Source organism: Malania oleifera, chromosome 3 (assembly GCF_029873635.1).
Source record: "Malania oleifera isolate guangnan ecotype guangnan chromosome 3, ASM2987363v1, whole genome shotgun sequence".
NCBI classification, from domain to species: domain Eukaryota; kingdom Viridiplantae; phylum Streptophyta; class Magnoliopsida; order Santalales; family Ximeniaceae; genus Malania; species Malania oleifera.
Window position 1 is genome coordinate 23,892,210 of NC_080419.1, and position 14,846 is coordinate 23,907,055.

The 14,846-nt window shown below is 38.9% G+C and overlaps 1 protein-coding gene across 1 annotated transcript; it reads left to right on the top strand.

Annotated features, from left to right (window-relative positions):
- Positions 1-3,665: 3,665 nt before the first annotated feature.
- On the top strand, positions 3,666-5,923 carry LOC131151211 (ABC transporter C family member 14-like). Its single transcript, XM_058102463.1, has 5 exons — positions 3,666-3,719; positions 4,744-5,032; positions 5,144-5,209; positions 5,337-5,572; positions 5,819-5,923. Exons 1-5 carry the CDS (start codon positions 3,666-3,668, stop codon positions 5,921-5,923), a joined length of 750 nt encoding a protein of 249 aa, XP_057958446.1.
- Positions 5,924-14,846: the final 8,923 nt, after the last annotated feature.

Genomic DNA, 14,846 nt, shown 5'->3' on the forward strand with positions numbered 1-14,846 from the left:
GTTGTTTCTCCCAACATAATATGGTGTAGAAGGCCCATTGATGTCTACCCTTGAAATAAAACACCTTTCCAATTGTGTGCACTTCCAATTGGAAGATAGGAGCAACACAACTTGGTTAATCTAGACTATTTTGCAGCAATGACCATAAGAAAGTTGCCATGCTCGGATCAGCAACCAAAAAAAAAAAAAAATTGTTAGAAGAATTAATATAGGAAGAAGGAAATCACAGGATTTTCATACTCCTAAATCTCTACCTCTAGATATATATATATATATATATATATATATATATATATAAATTAATTTTAAAACGGTTATAAAATAACCACAAAATGATCACAAAAATGTTTAGCAACAACGGTCAACAATATTTTATAATGATTAATAAAATTAAATTAAATACTTTAACAATAGCTAAAGGAAAGTAATAAAGGCTTTTAAAATACTTGTACACACACTATACTCCCCCTTTGTTATAAAAGACTAATGAATATATGGGTTAACCAACTAGAATATAATGTATCGTATCTAATGTCTTCTAGGATCAAGCTTGTTTTTGACATGATCACTAATATGTACATATGCAACACAACCAAAAACTTTCAAATGTGAAAGTATCATCTCTTTTCTACTCCATACCTCTTTTGGTATACGGTGGTCCAATGGTACTGATGGACCCCTGTTAATCAAGTATGCTGCTGTGCCGACTGCGTCTGCCTAGAACTGCAATGGTAAGCCTGTTTGTATACGCATGCTTTTGGCTCTTTCAGTCAATGTTCGGTTCATTTGCTTGGCTACGCCATTGTGTTGAGGCATACCTGGCACAATTATTTCCATCTTGATACCGTGCTCATAGTAGAATTTCTTGAACCCAATGACTTCATACACACCACCATTGTCTGTTTTCAGCTTCTTGATTCTCAAACCAGTTTCATTTTCAACCATAGCTTTCCATACCCTGAAAGCATCAAATACTTTTGACTTACACTTCAGAAAGTAAACTCATACATTTCGAGAATGATCGTCAATGAATGTGACAAAGTAATTCCTTCTGCCTAGGGATGAGACGGGCGTCAGTCCCCATACATCTGAGGGGACTAGTTCTAGTCTCTCCTTCTTTGGGGCACGGGTGTTTGTCTAGAAACTGACCCTCTTCTGTTTCCCAAATATGCAATCCTCACACATGTCAATCTCGACCGATCGTAGACCACTCAATTTTCCTTTTGAGTACATCACCTTGAGTCCTTTCTCGCTCATGTGACCGAGTCGTTGGTGCCAGATATTGCTGTCATCATTTCCTACAACAACTAAAATAGACATGGAGGCATTGGAGGTTAGATAAAGTGTTCAACTTTTCTTACCTCGTGCAATTGTTAGTACACCCTTTGAAACCTTCCATTCATTGGCAATGAATGTCGTCGTGTATCCCTTATCTGTCAGTTGACCAACTGAGATCAAATTCTTTCTCAGGTTTGGAATATATTTGACATCCTTCATATTCTATACTGACCCGTTTATCTTGATCTTCACAACTTCCTTAACGGTTATGTCACAAGGATGATTGTTGCCAAGGTTTACCTTACCGAAATTACATAGTGTGTACTCCTCTAGGCAATCTCTGCTACAAGTGACATGAAATAAGGCTCTGGAGTCTAAGACCCAAGACTCATGCATGCTTTCCAGAGAGCATATCAATGCATCTTTTTCTCTTGAGAAAGAGGTGATATTTGCTTCTGTTTTCACCTCAGATTCCTTTCTCGGACTTTTGCACTGGTTTCTGAAATACCCGACCTTTCCACAGTTCCAACACTTAACATTCTTTATGCCCTGCGAACCTCTAGAATTTCTGGATCTAGACCGCCTAGTCCTAGATATGCCGCGATTGTTTGATCGTTCATGCCCGCTTCCTTTTCCTTGGCTTTCCATGTTCAAGGTTGAACTTGAAGTGAAGGCATTATTTGACTGCATTTTGATCTCTTCCGTCAAAATCATGTTGATGACCTCATCGTACTTTAGCTTCTATTTTCCTGGGGAGCTACTGATCCCAGTAAAAATACCTTTCCAACTCTCAGGCAACTGACTAAGAATCTGTAGGGCATGGATCTCATTGTCAAATGTAATTCCAATTGAGGCGAGCTGATCCGACAGCTCGTTGAAATTATTTAGGTGTTTGCTAAAACTTTCACCTGCAGACATGCTCATGGTAAACAATCTTTTCATCAATTCTACCTTATTCGTGGTTGATGGCTACTCGTACATATTGGATAGCACATCCATGAGAGACTTGGTGGTTGTCAAGTGTTTGATGTTGAAGGAAATAGATTTTGCCAACGTTATTCTGATAGCTCCGAGAACTTTTTGGTCAAGCAACTCCCACTTGCTCTCCTTCATGGATTCTGGCTTCTCCTTCAATGGTAAGTGCAATTCCTTACCAAACAAGTAGTCCTCAATCTGCATTTTCTAGAAACTGAAGTTCGTGCCATCAAACATCTTGATCTGTGAGCTCTTTTCGTTCCACATCTTGATTCACTGATCTAGAGACAAAATTTTCTCAAATGGACAGCACGGTTGGATCTGGAACGCCCAAAAACCTTAGAAATGGTTCAAGTCATTCAAAAAATAGATCCAAAATGGCTCCGAAAAGCCCGGTCAAAGTTCTGGTCAAACCTTCGGTCAACTTTAACGAATATTCCTTTCTGACGGAATATTATGACTGCGTTAGTGACGCCGCCTGCTGGCATGGCATGGTGGGGACCACTGTTGACGTAGCACTGTAGGGCCCACCTCCTGGCATTTCGCTGTGGGACCTAGATGTTGACGCAGTAGCTGGCGTGGCGTGGGGCCCAAATGACGTGCGGTTGACGTTGACTGCTGACGAGGCGGATTGCTGGAGATGATGTGGCAAGCTGACCGAGTGTTGACTGTGCACTGACGTGAACTGTCTTCAACCTTCCGCTGCTTCGCCAGCCGATTGCCGGCACGTAGGAGCGCATGAGGCCACTTGTCAATCACCTGCCAGCGCGTGAGGGCGCGTGGGAACATCGTCCGACTATTGGTGGCGCATGCGGGCGCGTGTGTTGTCATCTGAGCTCCGTTCGAGCTCTGATTACCACTGTTGGCTTTGTGTCAACGAGAGGAACGCAATGGTGGCCTAAAAATTGAGTTTTGAGCTCCTCGACAGAGTCTCCAATCCAAATATTTTGCTCTGATCTAGAAATTTTGCTCTAACCTTGCTCTGATACCAATTGTTGGGGTGGATCTAGAAGCAACAATCACACATGGGTAAAAATAAATAACAAAAATGGAACACCATATTTACGTGGTTTCGGTCGAACTGACCTACGTCCATGGAGCACACACCAATTCACTATAACTAGGAGAATAATACAACGAGGAGGAGGCTACTGCCTTCAACTCAACTCTCTCTCTCTCTCTCTCTCTCTCTCTCACACAACGCACACAACACACAACTCTACACTTCCCCTCTGCCTCACACACTACGCACAGCTTCAATGCACACCATCTTGCACACACACTGACATCTCATTTATAGCCATAGATTGGGGGGGGGGGGCGGGGGAGGTGTAAGTAAACCAAGGTGGGCAATGTAGGTGAAGGTGGCTGCTAGGTTCCACCCACTACAGCTCAAAATTCAACATACGTAGATGGTTGGTGCAGCTGCCGACGACTCCCCCAGCTGCAATCTCAACAAGGAGAGCGTGAGCGGAGCGGAGAGAAAAATGCTCTGATACCATGTTAAATAAATAAAATTGTATATTCCAGAATTTATGAAAAGTTATTTTATAGTAGTATTTATACTAGTATATGAAATGAAAAATACAACGGAATTAACAACTAAATGAACAACTGAATTAACAACTCTAATATGTATAATGCATTTGCGCATTGCTCTTTTTGATAATTTTTTATATGGAATTCTTTCATAATCTTGTATATTTTTGGAAAAAGACATGGCCTTTATTGAAACAGAGAGCATATATTGCCCTCTTTCAATATGCCAAGGAAAACTTTGCGTTAATGATCTAAGAATATTTGGAAATCGTTCCATACATACTCCAGTGGGTAACAAAAAATAACTGTTTTTCATGTGTATTGATATATTGAACTAAGAGGCTTTTACTGTCAAATGAATATAATTCATTATATTTGATCTCCTTGATTGTGCTTTATGGTTGGCTTAAACACAAAGGCAATGCCATCAGATAGGATTAATTGCTCAATTGAAAACCTACACAATTTCTTTAAAAGAAAAAATAAAAAAGAAGAAAAGAGATAATTGATATAAGATTTCTTTAAAAAATTTTTTGTTTTGTTTCGTTTCTTTCCTTTCTAGTTACCCTCGCTAATATCTTGATCATATTTGTATTAATTGGAATTTACTGTCGTTTCAACTTTCGTTCCATCTGCTTTTGGTTCCTAGGAACCTTTAAATGGTCAATGACTTTGCATACACTGCCTATGAGAATGCGTTGATTAGACTCACATATTTATCTCGTATATTATGATGTTAGGAGTTTCTGGCCAACACAAATTGCAAATCTTGCAGCAGTTTGCGAAAAATAAGGGGGGGGGGGGGATAAGGGTACAATAGTTTATGTTGTGGTTTTCCTCTGAGGGCGAATGCATTTAATTTTCTGATTCAGTATGACTTTTGTTAATGTTATCTTACCTGCATTTATTAGCTCATGGGTATGAAGATGTTGACCTGGTATATCTGAGCAGGTTAGATATCGACCAAACACTCCTCTAGTTCTCAAAGGCATCACTCTTAACATCCAAGGGGGAGACAAGATTGGGGTTGTTGGTCGAACGGGGAGTGGAAAATCAACTCTGATCCAAGTTTTCTTCAGGCTTATAGAGCCTTTAGGTGGCAAAATTACTATTGATGGGATTGATATTTGCAAGCTGGGCCTTCATGATCTTAGGTCTCGTCTTGGTATCATTCCTCAAGAACCTGTCCTTTTTCAAGGAATTGTAAGAAGCAATATTGACCCGCTTATATGCATATGGCTTCTCTTGCACCCATATTTATTGGTCATGGCACATGTAGCCCGTAGCCCAGAGTTCGATCCCTGTTGTTAAATTTCATTTTTATATGCTTACAACTGCTTTTGATATCTGTAGAGCCTCGAACATTGCCAGCTTAAAGATGTTGTTGTTGCAAAACTTGATAAACTTGATGCTTTAGGTCGCTCTCTATCTGTCTTTCTCAGTTTCATCCACTTGTCAATTTCTACATTCTTAAAAAATGCAACTAGTTTTTACATTAACAATCCAGATAGGGCTAACAACTGCAGAACTTTTATGTTTCTTAGTGACTGATAGTGGGGACAATTGGAGTGTGGGACAGAGGCAGCTTCTCTGTTTGGGATGGGTCATGCTGAAGCACAGTCGGATTTTATTCATGGATGAGGCAACAACTTCTGTTGATTCCCAAACTGATGCAGTTATACAAAATATCATTCGAGAGGACTTCTCAAACTGTACAATCATCAGCATTGCTCACAGAATACCCACGGTCATGGACTGTGATAGGGTATTGGTTATAGATAAGATGATGGTATGTGCTTTGCTTCATTTCTTATGTACAACTGCATCAACTTTTCAATGAATTAGTAAAATATTTTATGACACATTCTGAGTGGTCAGCCTAATGGTTTAATTTGGTGGCTTTTACTCAAGCTGGAAAAACTATGTTTGAGTTGCAAACTCTACTGTTGCCATTTGTCGCTTACTAGTATATGGGTGTAGTGTGACTAGAATTATAACTTTTTTTTTTCTTTTCTGGTTTGTGTGGACAGGATGGGCAAAAGAGTTTGACAAACCATCTTATTTGCTCGAGAGGCCCTCACTTTTTGGGGCCCTGGTGCAGGAGTATGCTAATTGGTCATCTAGATTATAAACCTGTATTGATCGCTGTTGCACATGGTGCCATTGGTTCGACTTCTGAGGATGCAACATATTTTTTCCAATGGATAGGAGACCATGCTTTGCACATAGGGTTCTTTCCTTTGTACCATTTTCCCTCATATTTTTCTCGATTGCGTCTCAGCTACCAAAATTTTGATGCTTTCTGTAATTGGGTAAATGTGAGGGAGGAACATGTGATATATTTCTTGTTTCTGAATTGTGGATTGGCCATCAAGGTGTTCGGGAGAAAATCTTTGGTCCATATGACCGAAGTTCTTTATGCTTGTTTTTGTAGTCCTTTTGGGAATTCAGCATCAGTAGATGAGGTTTCATTTGTTTCACAAAATAGAATGGAATGGGAGTGCAATGAAGAAGAGAATGAAGGCGGAATGAATAAAAAATATATAGACGTCGAGTAATCAATTCTGTAATTATATTCAAAGTGCAGAATGTTTGTTTGTTTGTTTTTTTTTTTTTTTTTATAGTTAGTTACACTTTTCATGATTGATGCTACCTTTAACGATCTACTTAATTAACTAGGTTTTTTTTTAAAAAAAAAAACATAACATTTAAAATGCTCTGATACCAAATTGTATCCTCAACCTAAACAGCAAGAAGCAAAAATCATATAAACATAACCATAAATCATTACATACAATACCAGAGTTCTGAAATGTTTCCCAAAATATACCAATATAACTGTATCCCCAAAATACCCTCAACCATGCTAAGGCTATACAAAAATACTCCCACAATACTCACTTTATTGTCAGGGCAGTACTGAAGCCCTTTTATCTGCGAGTCTGGTCTGCTCGCCTACTTGGATCACCTGAAAAATGGTTCAACACTGGGATAAGCCAACGCTTAGTAAGACGAAATATGCTATTACTAGTGTGTGGCAAGTGAGCTACAATATCATGAAAATACGTTTTCATATAAACATGTATAACTGAATATGTAAATACAGTATAAGTAATAAAATTCACCCCCTTTCTATGTTGCTTAACATAACAGTATCGTAGGTTACTATTCAAAATACTTCTATTATACATAAGTATGTTTCCTATTTCTGTAAATCTGTACATACGTAATAGTAACTGAAAACTTTCCCTGTGGATAACTGTGTGTCATGATTTAACCCCTCATGACAGAGTTGTGCGGCCCGTAGGCGGGATTTACCCTGGCTGGCCAACTAGGAATAAATCACTATACTTCATCGGTCTGATCTGCCCACCCCAACCTATATCTGATGGGGAGTCTGTTCACGTCAAGGGCCTAGGTGATCGACCTACTACCACGTATTATCTAAATAGGTGGTTGCACTCATAACATAACATAATATCTGTAGCAACGGTATTGTGCTCTATAACTGCATGGTCCAACAGGGTCTGATATTATATAATATATCTCTATATACCACTATCTAATTTACTATGATTTTGAAATAACCGTAATAACCATGATGCTGCATAAACTATAACTGTAATTCATACGTTATAATACTGAGAACTGCATAATCATAATACTGAAGGTTGCATAATCATAATATTGAAGTTTGTATAATCATAGTACTAGCATTCATATAATCATAGTACTAGAATTCATAAAATCATGGTACTGAAATTCATAAAATCATCGTACTAAAATTCGTAAACATAACTCCGTACTATATTCATATTCTCAAGCCACACCATACTTTAATACATAATTTCCATAATTTAATAAACTGTACAATGTTTTAAAAATACCTAGCATAACATATTTCCCTTACCTGTTTACTGAAAAGCCCTTATGATACACTAGCCTAACACCCGCAGGGCCTTCTACATAACACCCTGAAAACAATATTTGTCAGAATAGAATATCAGTATCTCTTCGCCTACATCATTTCCTATAACTGTCATAAGGGCAAAAATGGACTAAAAGACCTTACCCTGAATTTGGGATGAAATCCAACTCGATCCCACCGACGATCTGTCATAGCAAACTTGAATAGAACTCCGCCAGGAACGTCGTGGTGGCTTCAGATTGTTGATACAGCGTCTGGCGGGGCTGAAAACGAAGAGAGAAGTGAGAGGATCCGTAGGAGAGAGACAGAGAGAGAGAAGAGAGAGAGCGGCGATGAAAATGGATAAAAATCCAATTTTTAGCTATTTAAGGGCTAGATTCGTCGACGAGACATGTACTTCGTCGATGAATCCTTTAGTAAATTCGTTGACGAACCCCTGTATTCGTCGACGAAATTCACAGCAGCCTAAAACCTTTGCTCGGTATTTTCTCTTTGACGAACCCCTATATTCGTCGATGAATTTCCTTATCCACTAGTCGACGAAGTCTACTGCCTCCTTTTGTTCTTGTTTCCATTTTCCTCCCTCTTTATTATTTAAATAATACTATTCTTTGGGTCACTACACTACCATTGTTGCTGTTGCCAGCATGCCAAACCATTATACAAATCCAATGCTTTTTTGCATTTTTTTATCCCATAAATTTTAAAGAATGTCATTTATCAAACATGTCTCATTTGAGTTGGGAAAATGGATCTGAAAATTAAATTTTAAAAAACTTATTGATTGAGATGTGCATAGTACTGCCTTAGGGAAGATTTTTCCTTTCTAATATGTTAAAACCAGAGGAGTCCATAGATGGGCTTGATACACATGGGTGAGCACCAACTTGACCCAAAAACATGAACCTATTGAGTCTTGGGCCCAACCATGTATATAAACACACATTATCCATTCAATTTTTTCATCGTGGGATAAACTTGCAAGTGGAATTCTCAATAATCTCCCCTTCACTTGTGAGTTCCAATTGCTTCCCCTTGAACGAAAACTGTCTCTCTTATGGGAGTAAGCTCAATTCTCCAACAGTTGCTCAAGTGGGCCTTACCACCGTGTCTTACGTGCCTCAGATTGCATTCCATGTCAATCCTTCTTCCCACATCTTGACCATATTCAAATCCATCTTCCAAGCCTAAATAATCCTTATTGGCCTTAGTCACACACTTGGTCCTCCAATTATTAGCACGTCAGGAGAATTAGCTTCACACCTCAACTTTCTCTATAATGTCACTGACCTAGAGTTATGAATCGCAGACTCTGACACCACTTTTTTGGGAGAAACTTGTCCAATACAAGCCTATGTGTGGAGAGAGCTACTGCTGCCACATAGAGTGAGAGAGAAAGAAAAGAGAATTTCTGAAATTTTCTGTCTAGTCTTGATCAACTATTCTGATCAATGAGCATTTGTCGTCCGATTGAACTGAAAATTTTCAAGGATGTTTATGACACGTGAATCTTCATTGTGAAAGGTGGAGATTGGATTATGAGCATTTGGTATTGGCATTTATGCCTGTGGACAGTAGCCTCTGTTTTGATGAGATCATTCTTTAATTCTTGTAGAAGTTGATTTAAGCCAAGAAATTGTATTTCTTGAAGATAGTTGCCGATTGTATGCTTCTAGTTTATACTATAGAAGACTTATGTATTCCTGTAATTATTGATAGTGGAATTATTTGAGTGGACTACGGTCCCGTGGTTTTTCCTTTCTCACACCGAGAAATTTTTTCACGTAAAACTTGTGTGTCTTGTGCTTGTGGTGTTTGAATATATAGCTGTATTTTATAGTTTCCTTATAGATTCACTCAAAGAGGGGGTTTGAGCATTGTTGTTTCTCCAAACATAATATAGTGCAGAAGGCCCATTGATGTCTACCCTCAAAATAAAACAACCCTTCCAATTATGTGCATTTCCAATTGGAAGATAGGAGCAGCACAACTTGGTTAATCTAAACTATTTTGCAGCAATGACAATAAGAAAGTCGCCATGCTCGAATCAGCAACAAAAAAAAAAAAAAAATTAATAGAAGAATTAATATAGGAAGAAGGAAATCATAGAATTTTCATACTCCTAAATCTCTACCTCAAGATATATATAAATTAATTTTAAAATGGTCATAAAATAACCACAAAACGATCACAAAATTTTTTAGCAACAATGGTCAAAAATATTTTATAATGATTAATAAAATAAAATTAAATACTTAAACAATAGTTAGAGGAAAGTAATAAAGGCTTTTAAAATACTTGTACACACACTATGCTCCTTTTTTATAAAAGACTAAGAATATATGGGTTAACCAACTAGAATATAATGTATCGTATCTAATGTCTTCTAGGATCAAGCTTGTTTTTGACATGACCACTGATATGTACATATGCAACACAACCAAAAACATTCAAATGTGAAAGTCTCATCTCTTTTCTTCTCCATACCTCTATTGGTATACGGTGGTCCAACGGTACTGATGGACCCTTGTTAATCAAGTATGCTATTGTGCCTACTGGGAATGCCTAGAACTGCAATGTTAAGCCTGACTGTATATGCATGCTTCTGGCTCTTTCAGTCAGTGTTCGGTTCATCCGCTCGGCTACGCCGTTGTGTTGAGGCGTACCTGGCACAGTTCTTCCCATCTTGATAGCATGCTCATAGCATAATTTCTTGAACCCGATGTCTTCATACACACAACCATTGTCTGTTTTCAGTTTCTTGATTCTCAAACCAGTTTCATTTTCAACCATAAGAATTCCATACCCTGAAAGCATCAAAGACTTTCGACTTACACTTCAGAAAGTAAACTCATACCTTCCGAGAATGATCGTCAATGAATGTGACGAAGTAATTCCTTCCGCCTATGGATGAGACGGGCGTCGGTCCCCATACATCTGAGTGGACAAGTTCTAGTCTCTCCTTCTTTGGGGCATGGGTGTTTTTCTAGAAACTGACCCTCTTCTAATTCCCGAATATGCAATCCTCGCACATGTCAATCTCGACCGATCGTAGACCACTCAATTTTCCTTTTGAGTACATCACCTTGAGTCATTTCTCGCTCATGTGACCGAGTCGTTGGGGCCACATGTTGCTGTCATCATTTCTTGTAACAACTGAAATAGACATGGAGGCATTGGAGGTTAGATACAATGTTCCACTTTTCTTACCTCGTGCAATTGTTAGTACACCCTTTGAAACCTTCCATTCATTGCCAATGAATGTCGTCGTGTATCCCTCATCTTTCAGTTGACCAACTGAGATCAAATTCTTTCTGAGCTCTAGAATATATCTGACATCCTTCGGCTTCTATACTAACCCACTTATCTTGATCTTCACAACTCCCTTGCCGGTTATGTCACAAGGATGATCATTGCCAAGGTTCACCTTACTGAAATTACATGGTGTGTACTCCTCTAGGCAATCTTTGCTACAAGTGACATGAAATAAGGCTTTGGAGTCTAAGAACCAAGACTCATGCATGCTCTCTAGAGAGCATATCAATGCATCTTTTTCTCCTGAGAAAGAGGCGATATTTGCTTATGTCTTCACCTCAGATTCTTTTCTCGAACTTTTACACTGGTTTCTGAAATGTCCGACCTTTCCACAGTTCCAACACTTAACATTCTTTGTGCCCTGAGAACCTCTAGGATTTTTTGATCTAGACCGCCTGGTCCTAGACTCTCTGCGATTGTTTGATCGTTCATGCCTGCTTCATTTTCCTCGGCTTTGCATGTTTAAGGCTAAACTTGAAGTGGAGGCATTATTTGACTGCATTCTGATCTCTTCCATCAAAATCATGTTGATGACCTCATCGTACTTTAGCTTCCATTTTTCTGGGGAGCTACTAATTATAGTAAAAATACCTTTCCAACTCTTAGGCAGCTGACTAAGAATCAGTAGGGTATGGATCTCATTGTCAAATGTAATTCCAATGGAGGCGAGCGGATCTGACAGCTCGTTGAAATACTTTAGGTGTCTGCTAAAACTTTCACCCGTACACATGCTCTTGGTAAACAATCTTTTCATTAAGTGTACCTTATTCGTGGTTGATGGCTACTTGTACATATTGGATAGCACATCCATGAGGGACTTGGTGGTTGTCAAGTGCTTGATGTTGAAGGCAACAGACTTTGCCAACGTCATTCTGATAGCTCCGAGAACTTTTCGGTCAAGCAACTCCCACTCGCTCTCCTTCATGGATTCTGACTTCTCCTTCAATGGTAAGTGCAATTTCTTACCAAACAAGTAGTCCTCAATCTGCATTTTCCAGAAACCGAAGTTCGCGCCGTCAAACATCTCGATCTATGAGCTCTTTTCATTTGATATCTCAATTTTTTGATCCAGAGATGGAATTTGCTCAAACAAATAGCACGGTTGGATCCAGAACGACCAAAAACCTTAGAAATGGTTCAATTCGTTCGAAAAACAGACCCGAAATGGCTTCAAAAATCCCGTTCAAAGTTTTGGTCAAACCTTCGGTCAACTTTAACAGAATATTCCCTTCTGACGGAATATTCTGACTGTGTTAGTGACGTAGTTAACTGACACCACCTGTCGACGCGGCATGGTGGGGACCACTACTGACGTGGCACTATAGGGCCCACCTACTAGCATTTCGCTCTGGGGTTTAGATGCTAACATGGTAGCTAACGTGGCGTAGGGCCCGGATGACGTGCGACTAATGTGGACCGCTGACGAGGCGGATTGCTGGAGCTAATGTGGCACACTGACCGAGTGTTGACTGTGTGCTGATGCAGATCGTCTTCAACCTTCTGCTACTTCGCCAGCCGATCGCCAACACGTGGGAGCGCATGAGGCCACTTGTTGATCACTTGCTGGCGCGTGAGGGTGCATGGGAACTTCGTCCGACTATCGGTGGTGGTGCGGGCACGTCCATTGTCATCTGAGCTCCGTTCGAGCTCTGATTACCACCGTTTGCTTTGTGTCAACAAGAGGAACGCGATGGTGGCCTAAAAATTGAGTTTTGAGCTCCTCGACAGAGTCTCCAATCTGGAAATTTTGGTCTGATCTAGCGATTTTGCTCTAACCTTGTTCTAATACCAATTGTTGGGGTGGATCTAGAAGCATTAATCACACACGAGTAAAAATAAATAACAAAAATGGATCACCAGATTTAAATGGTACGGTCAAACCGACCTATGTCCATGGAGCACACACCAATTCACTATAACTGGGAGAATAATACAAGGAGGAGGAGGCTATTGCATTCAACTCAACTCTTGCGCTCTCTCTCTTTCTCACACAATGCACACAACACACAACTCTACACTTCCTCTTTGCCTTACACACTACGTACAGCTTCAATGGACACCATCTTGCTAAACACTGACATCTCATTTTTTCTAGTTTGTGTGGACAGGATGGGCAAAAGAGTTTGAAAAACCGTCTCATTTGCTCGAGAGGCCCTCACTTTTTGGGGCCCTGGTGCAGGAGTAGGCTAATCGGTCATGTAGATTATAAACCTGTATTGATCGCTGTTGCATGTGGTGCCATTGGTTCGACTTCTAGAGGTGCAACATATTTTTTCTAGTGGATAGGAGACCATGATTTGCACATGGGGTTCTTTCCTTTGTACCATTTTCCCTCATATTTTTCTTGAGTGCGTCTCAACTACCAAAATTTTGATGCTTTCTATATTTGGGTAAATGTGAGGGAGGAACATGTGATATATTTCTTGTTTCTGAGTTGTGGATTGGCCATCAAGGTGTTTGGGAGAAAATATTTGGTGCATATGACCAAAGTCATTTATGCTTTTTTTTGTAGTCCTTTTGGGAATTCAACAACAGTAGATGAGGTTTCATTTGGTTCACAAAATAGAATGGAATAGGAGTGCAATGAAAAAGAGAATGAAGGACAAACAAATAAAAAGTATATAGAAGTTGAGTAATCAATTCAACATGCTCCACAACCTTTTTGTCCATAATTTTATTCAAAGAGCAAAATGTTTGTTTTGTTTTTTATAGTTAGTTACACTTTTTGTGATTGATGCTACCATTGTTGCTATTGCTAGCATGCCAAACCATTATATAAATCCAATGCTTTTTTACATTTTTTATCCCATAAATTTTAAAGAATGTCATTTATCAAACATGTCTCATTTGAGTTGGGAAAATGGATCTGAAAATTAAATTTTAGAAAACTTATTGATTGAGGTGTGCATAGTACTGCCTTAGGGAAGATTTTTCCTTTCTAATACGTTAGCACCAGAGGAGTCTATAGATGGGCTTGATACACATGGGTGAGCACCAACTTGACCCAAAAATGTGAACCTATTGAGTTTTGGGCCCAACCATGTATATAAACACACATCATCCATTCAATTTTTTCATTGTGGGACAAACTTGCAAGTGGAATTCTCGATAATCTCCCCTTCACTTGTGAGTTCCAATTGCTTCCCCTTGAACGAAAACTGTCTCTCTTATGGGAGTAAACTCAATTCTCCAATAGTTGCTCAAGTGGGCCTTACCACTGCGTCTTACGTGCCTCAAATTGTATTCCACGTCAATCCTACTTCTCACGTCTTGACCATATTCGAGTCCATATTCCAAGCCTAAATGATCCTTATTGGCCTTAGTTACATACTTGGTCCTCCAATTATTAACACGTCAGGAGAATTAGCTTCACGCCTCAACTTTTTCTATAATGTCATTGACCTAGAGTTATGAACACAGTTCAGATTCAAGTTTCTAGATTGTTTGGGATTTCTTTTGATAAATTAAACAAACATGCAATTTAAATAATAATTCCTAACATGCACTGAATTTAATAACGAGAAATGGAAAATCTACGTTAACAACCGAACAAGAATTGAAACACCCGTTGAACTTTAGAATAAAACTAAAGATGATAACTTTCCTACGTAATTAAAACATGCAATAAAAAAAAAAAAAACTCAATCGAACACAAACTCGAACAAGAAAAACCGAACTTTTAACAAAATCAAGAACCTAAATCAAGATCAAAATTTAAATGCAATGAAGAACTTGAACAAAATTTAAAGCTTTAACATCTTAAACAATAACTAAACACGATAAGAATGGGAACTTCAAACAAATTAAACCT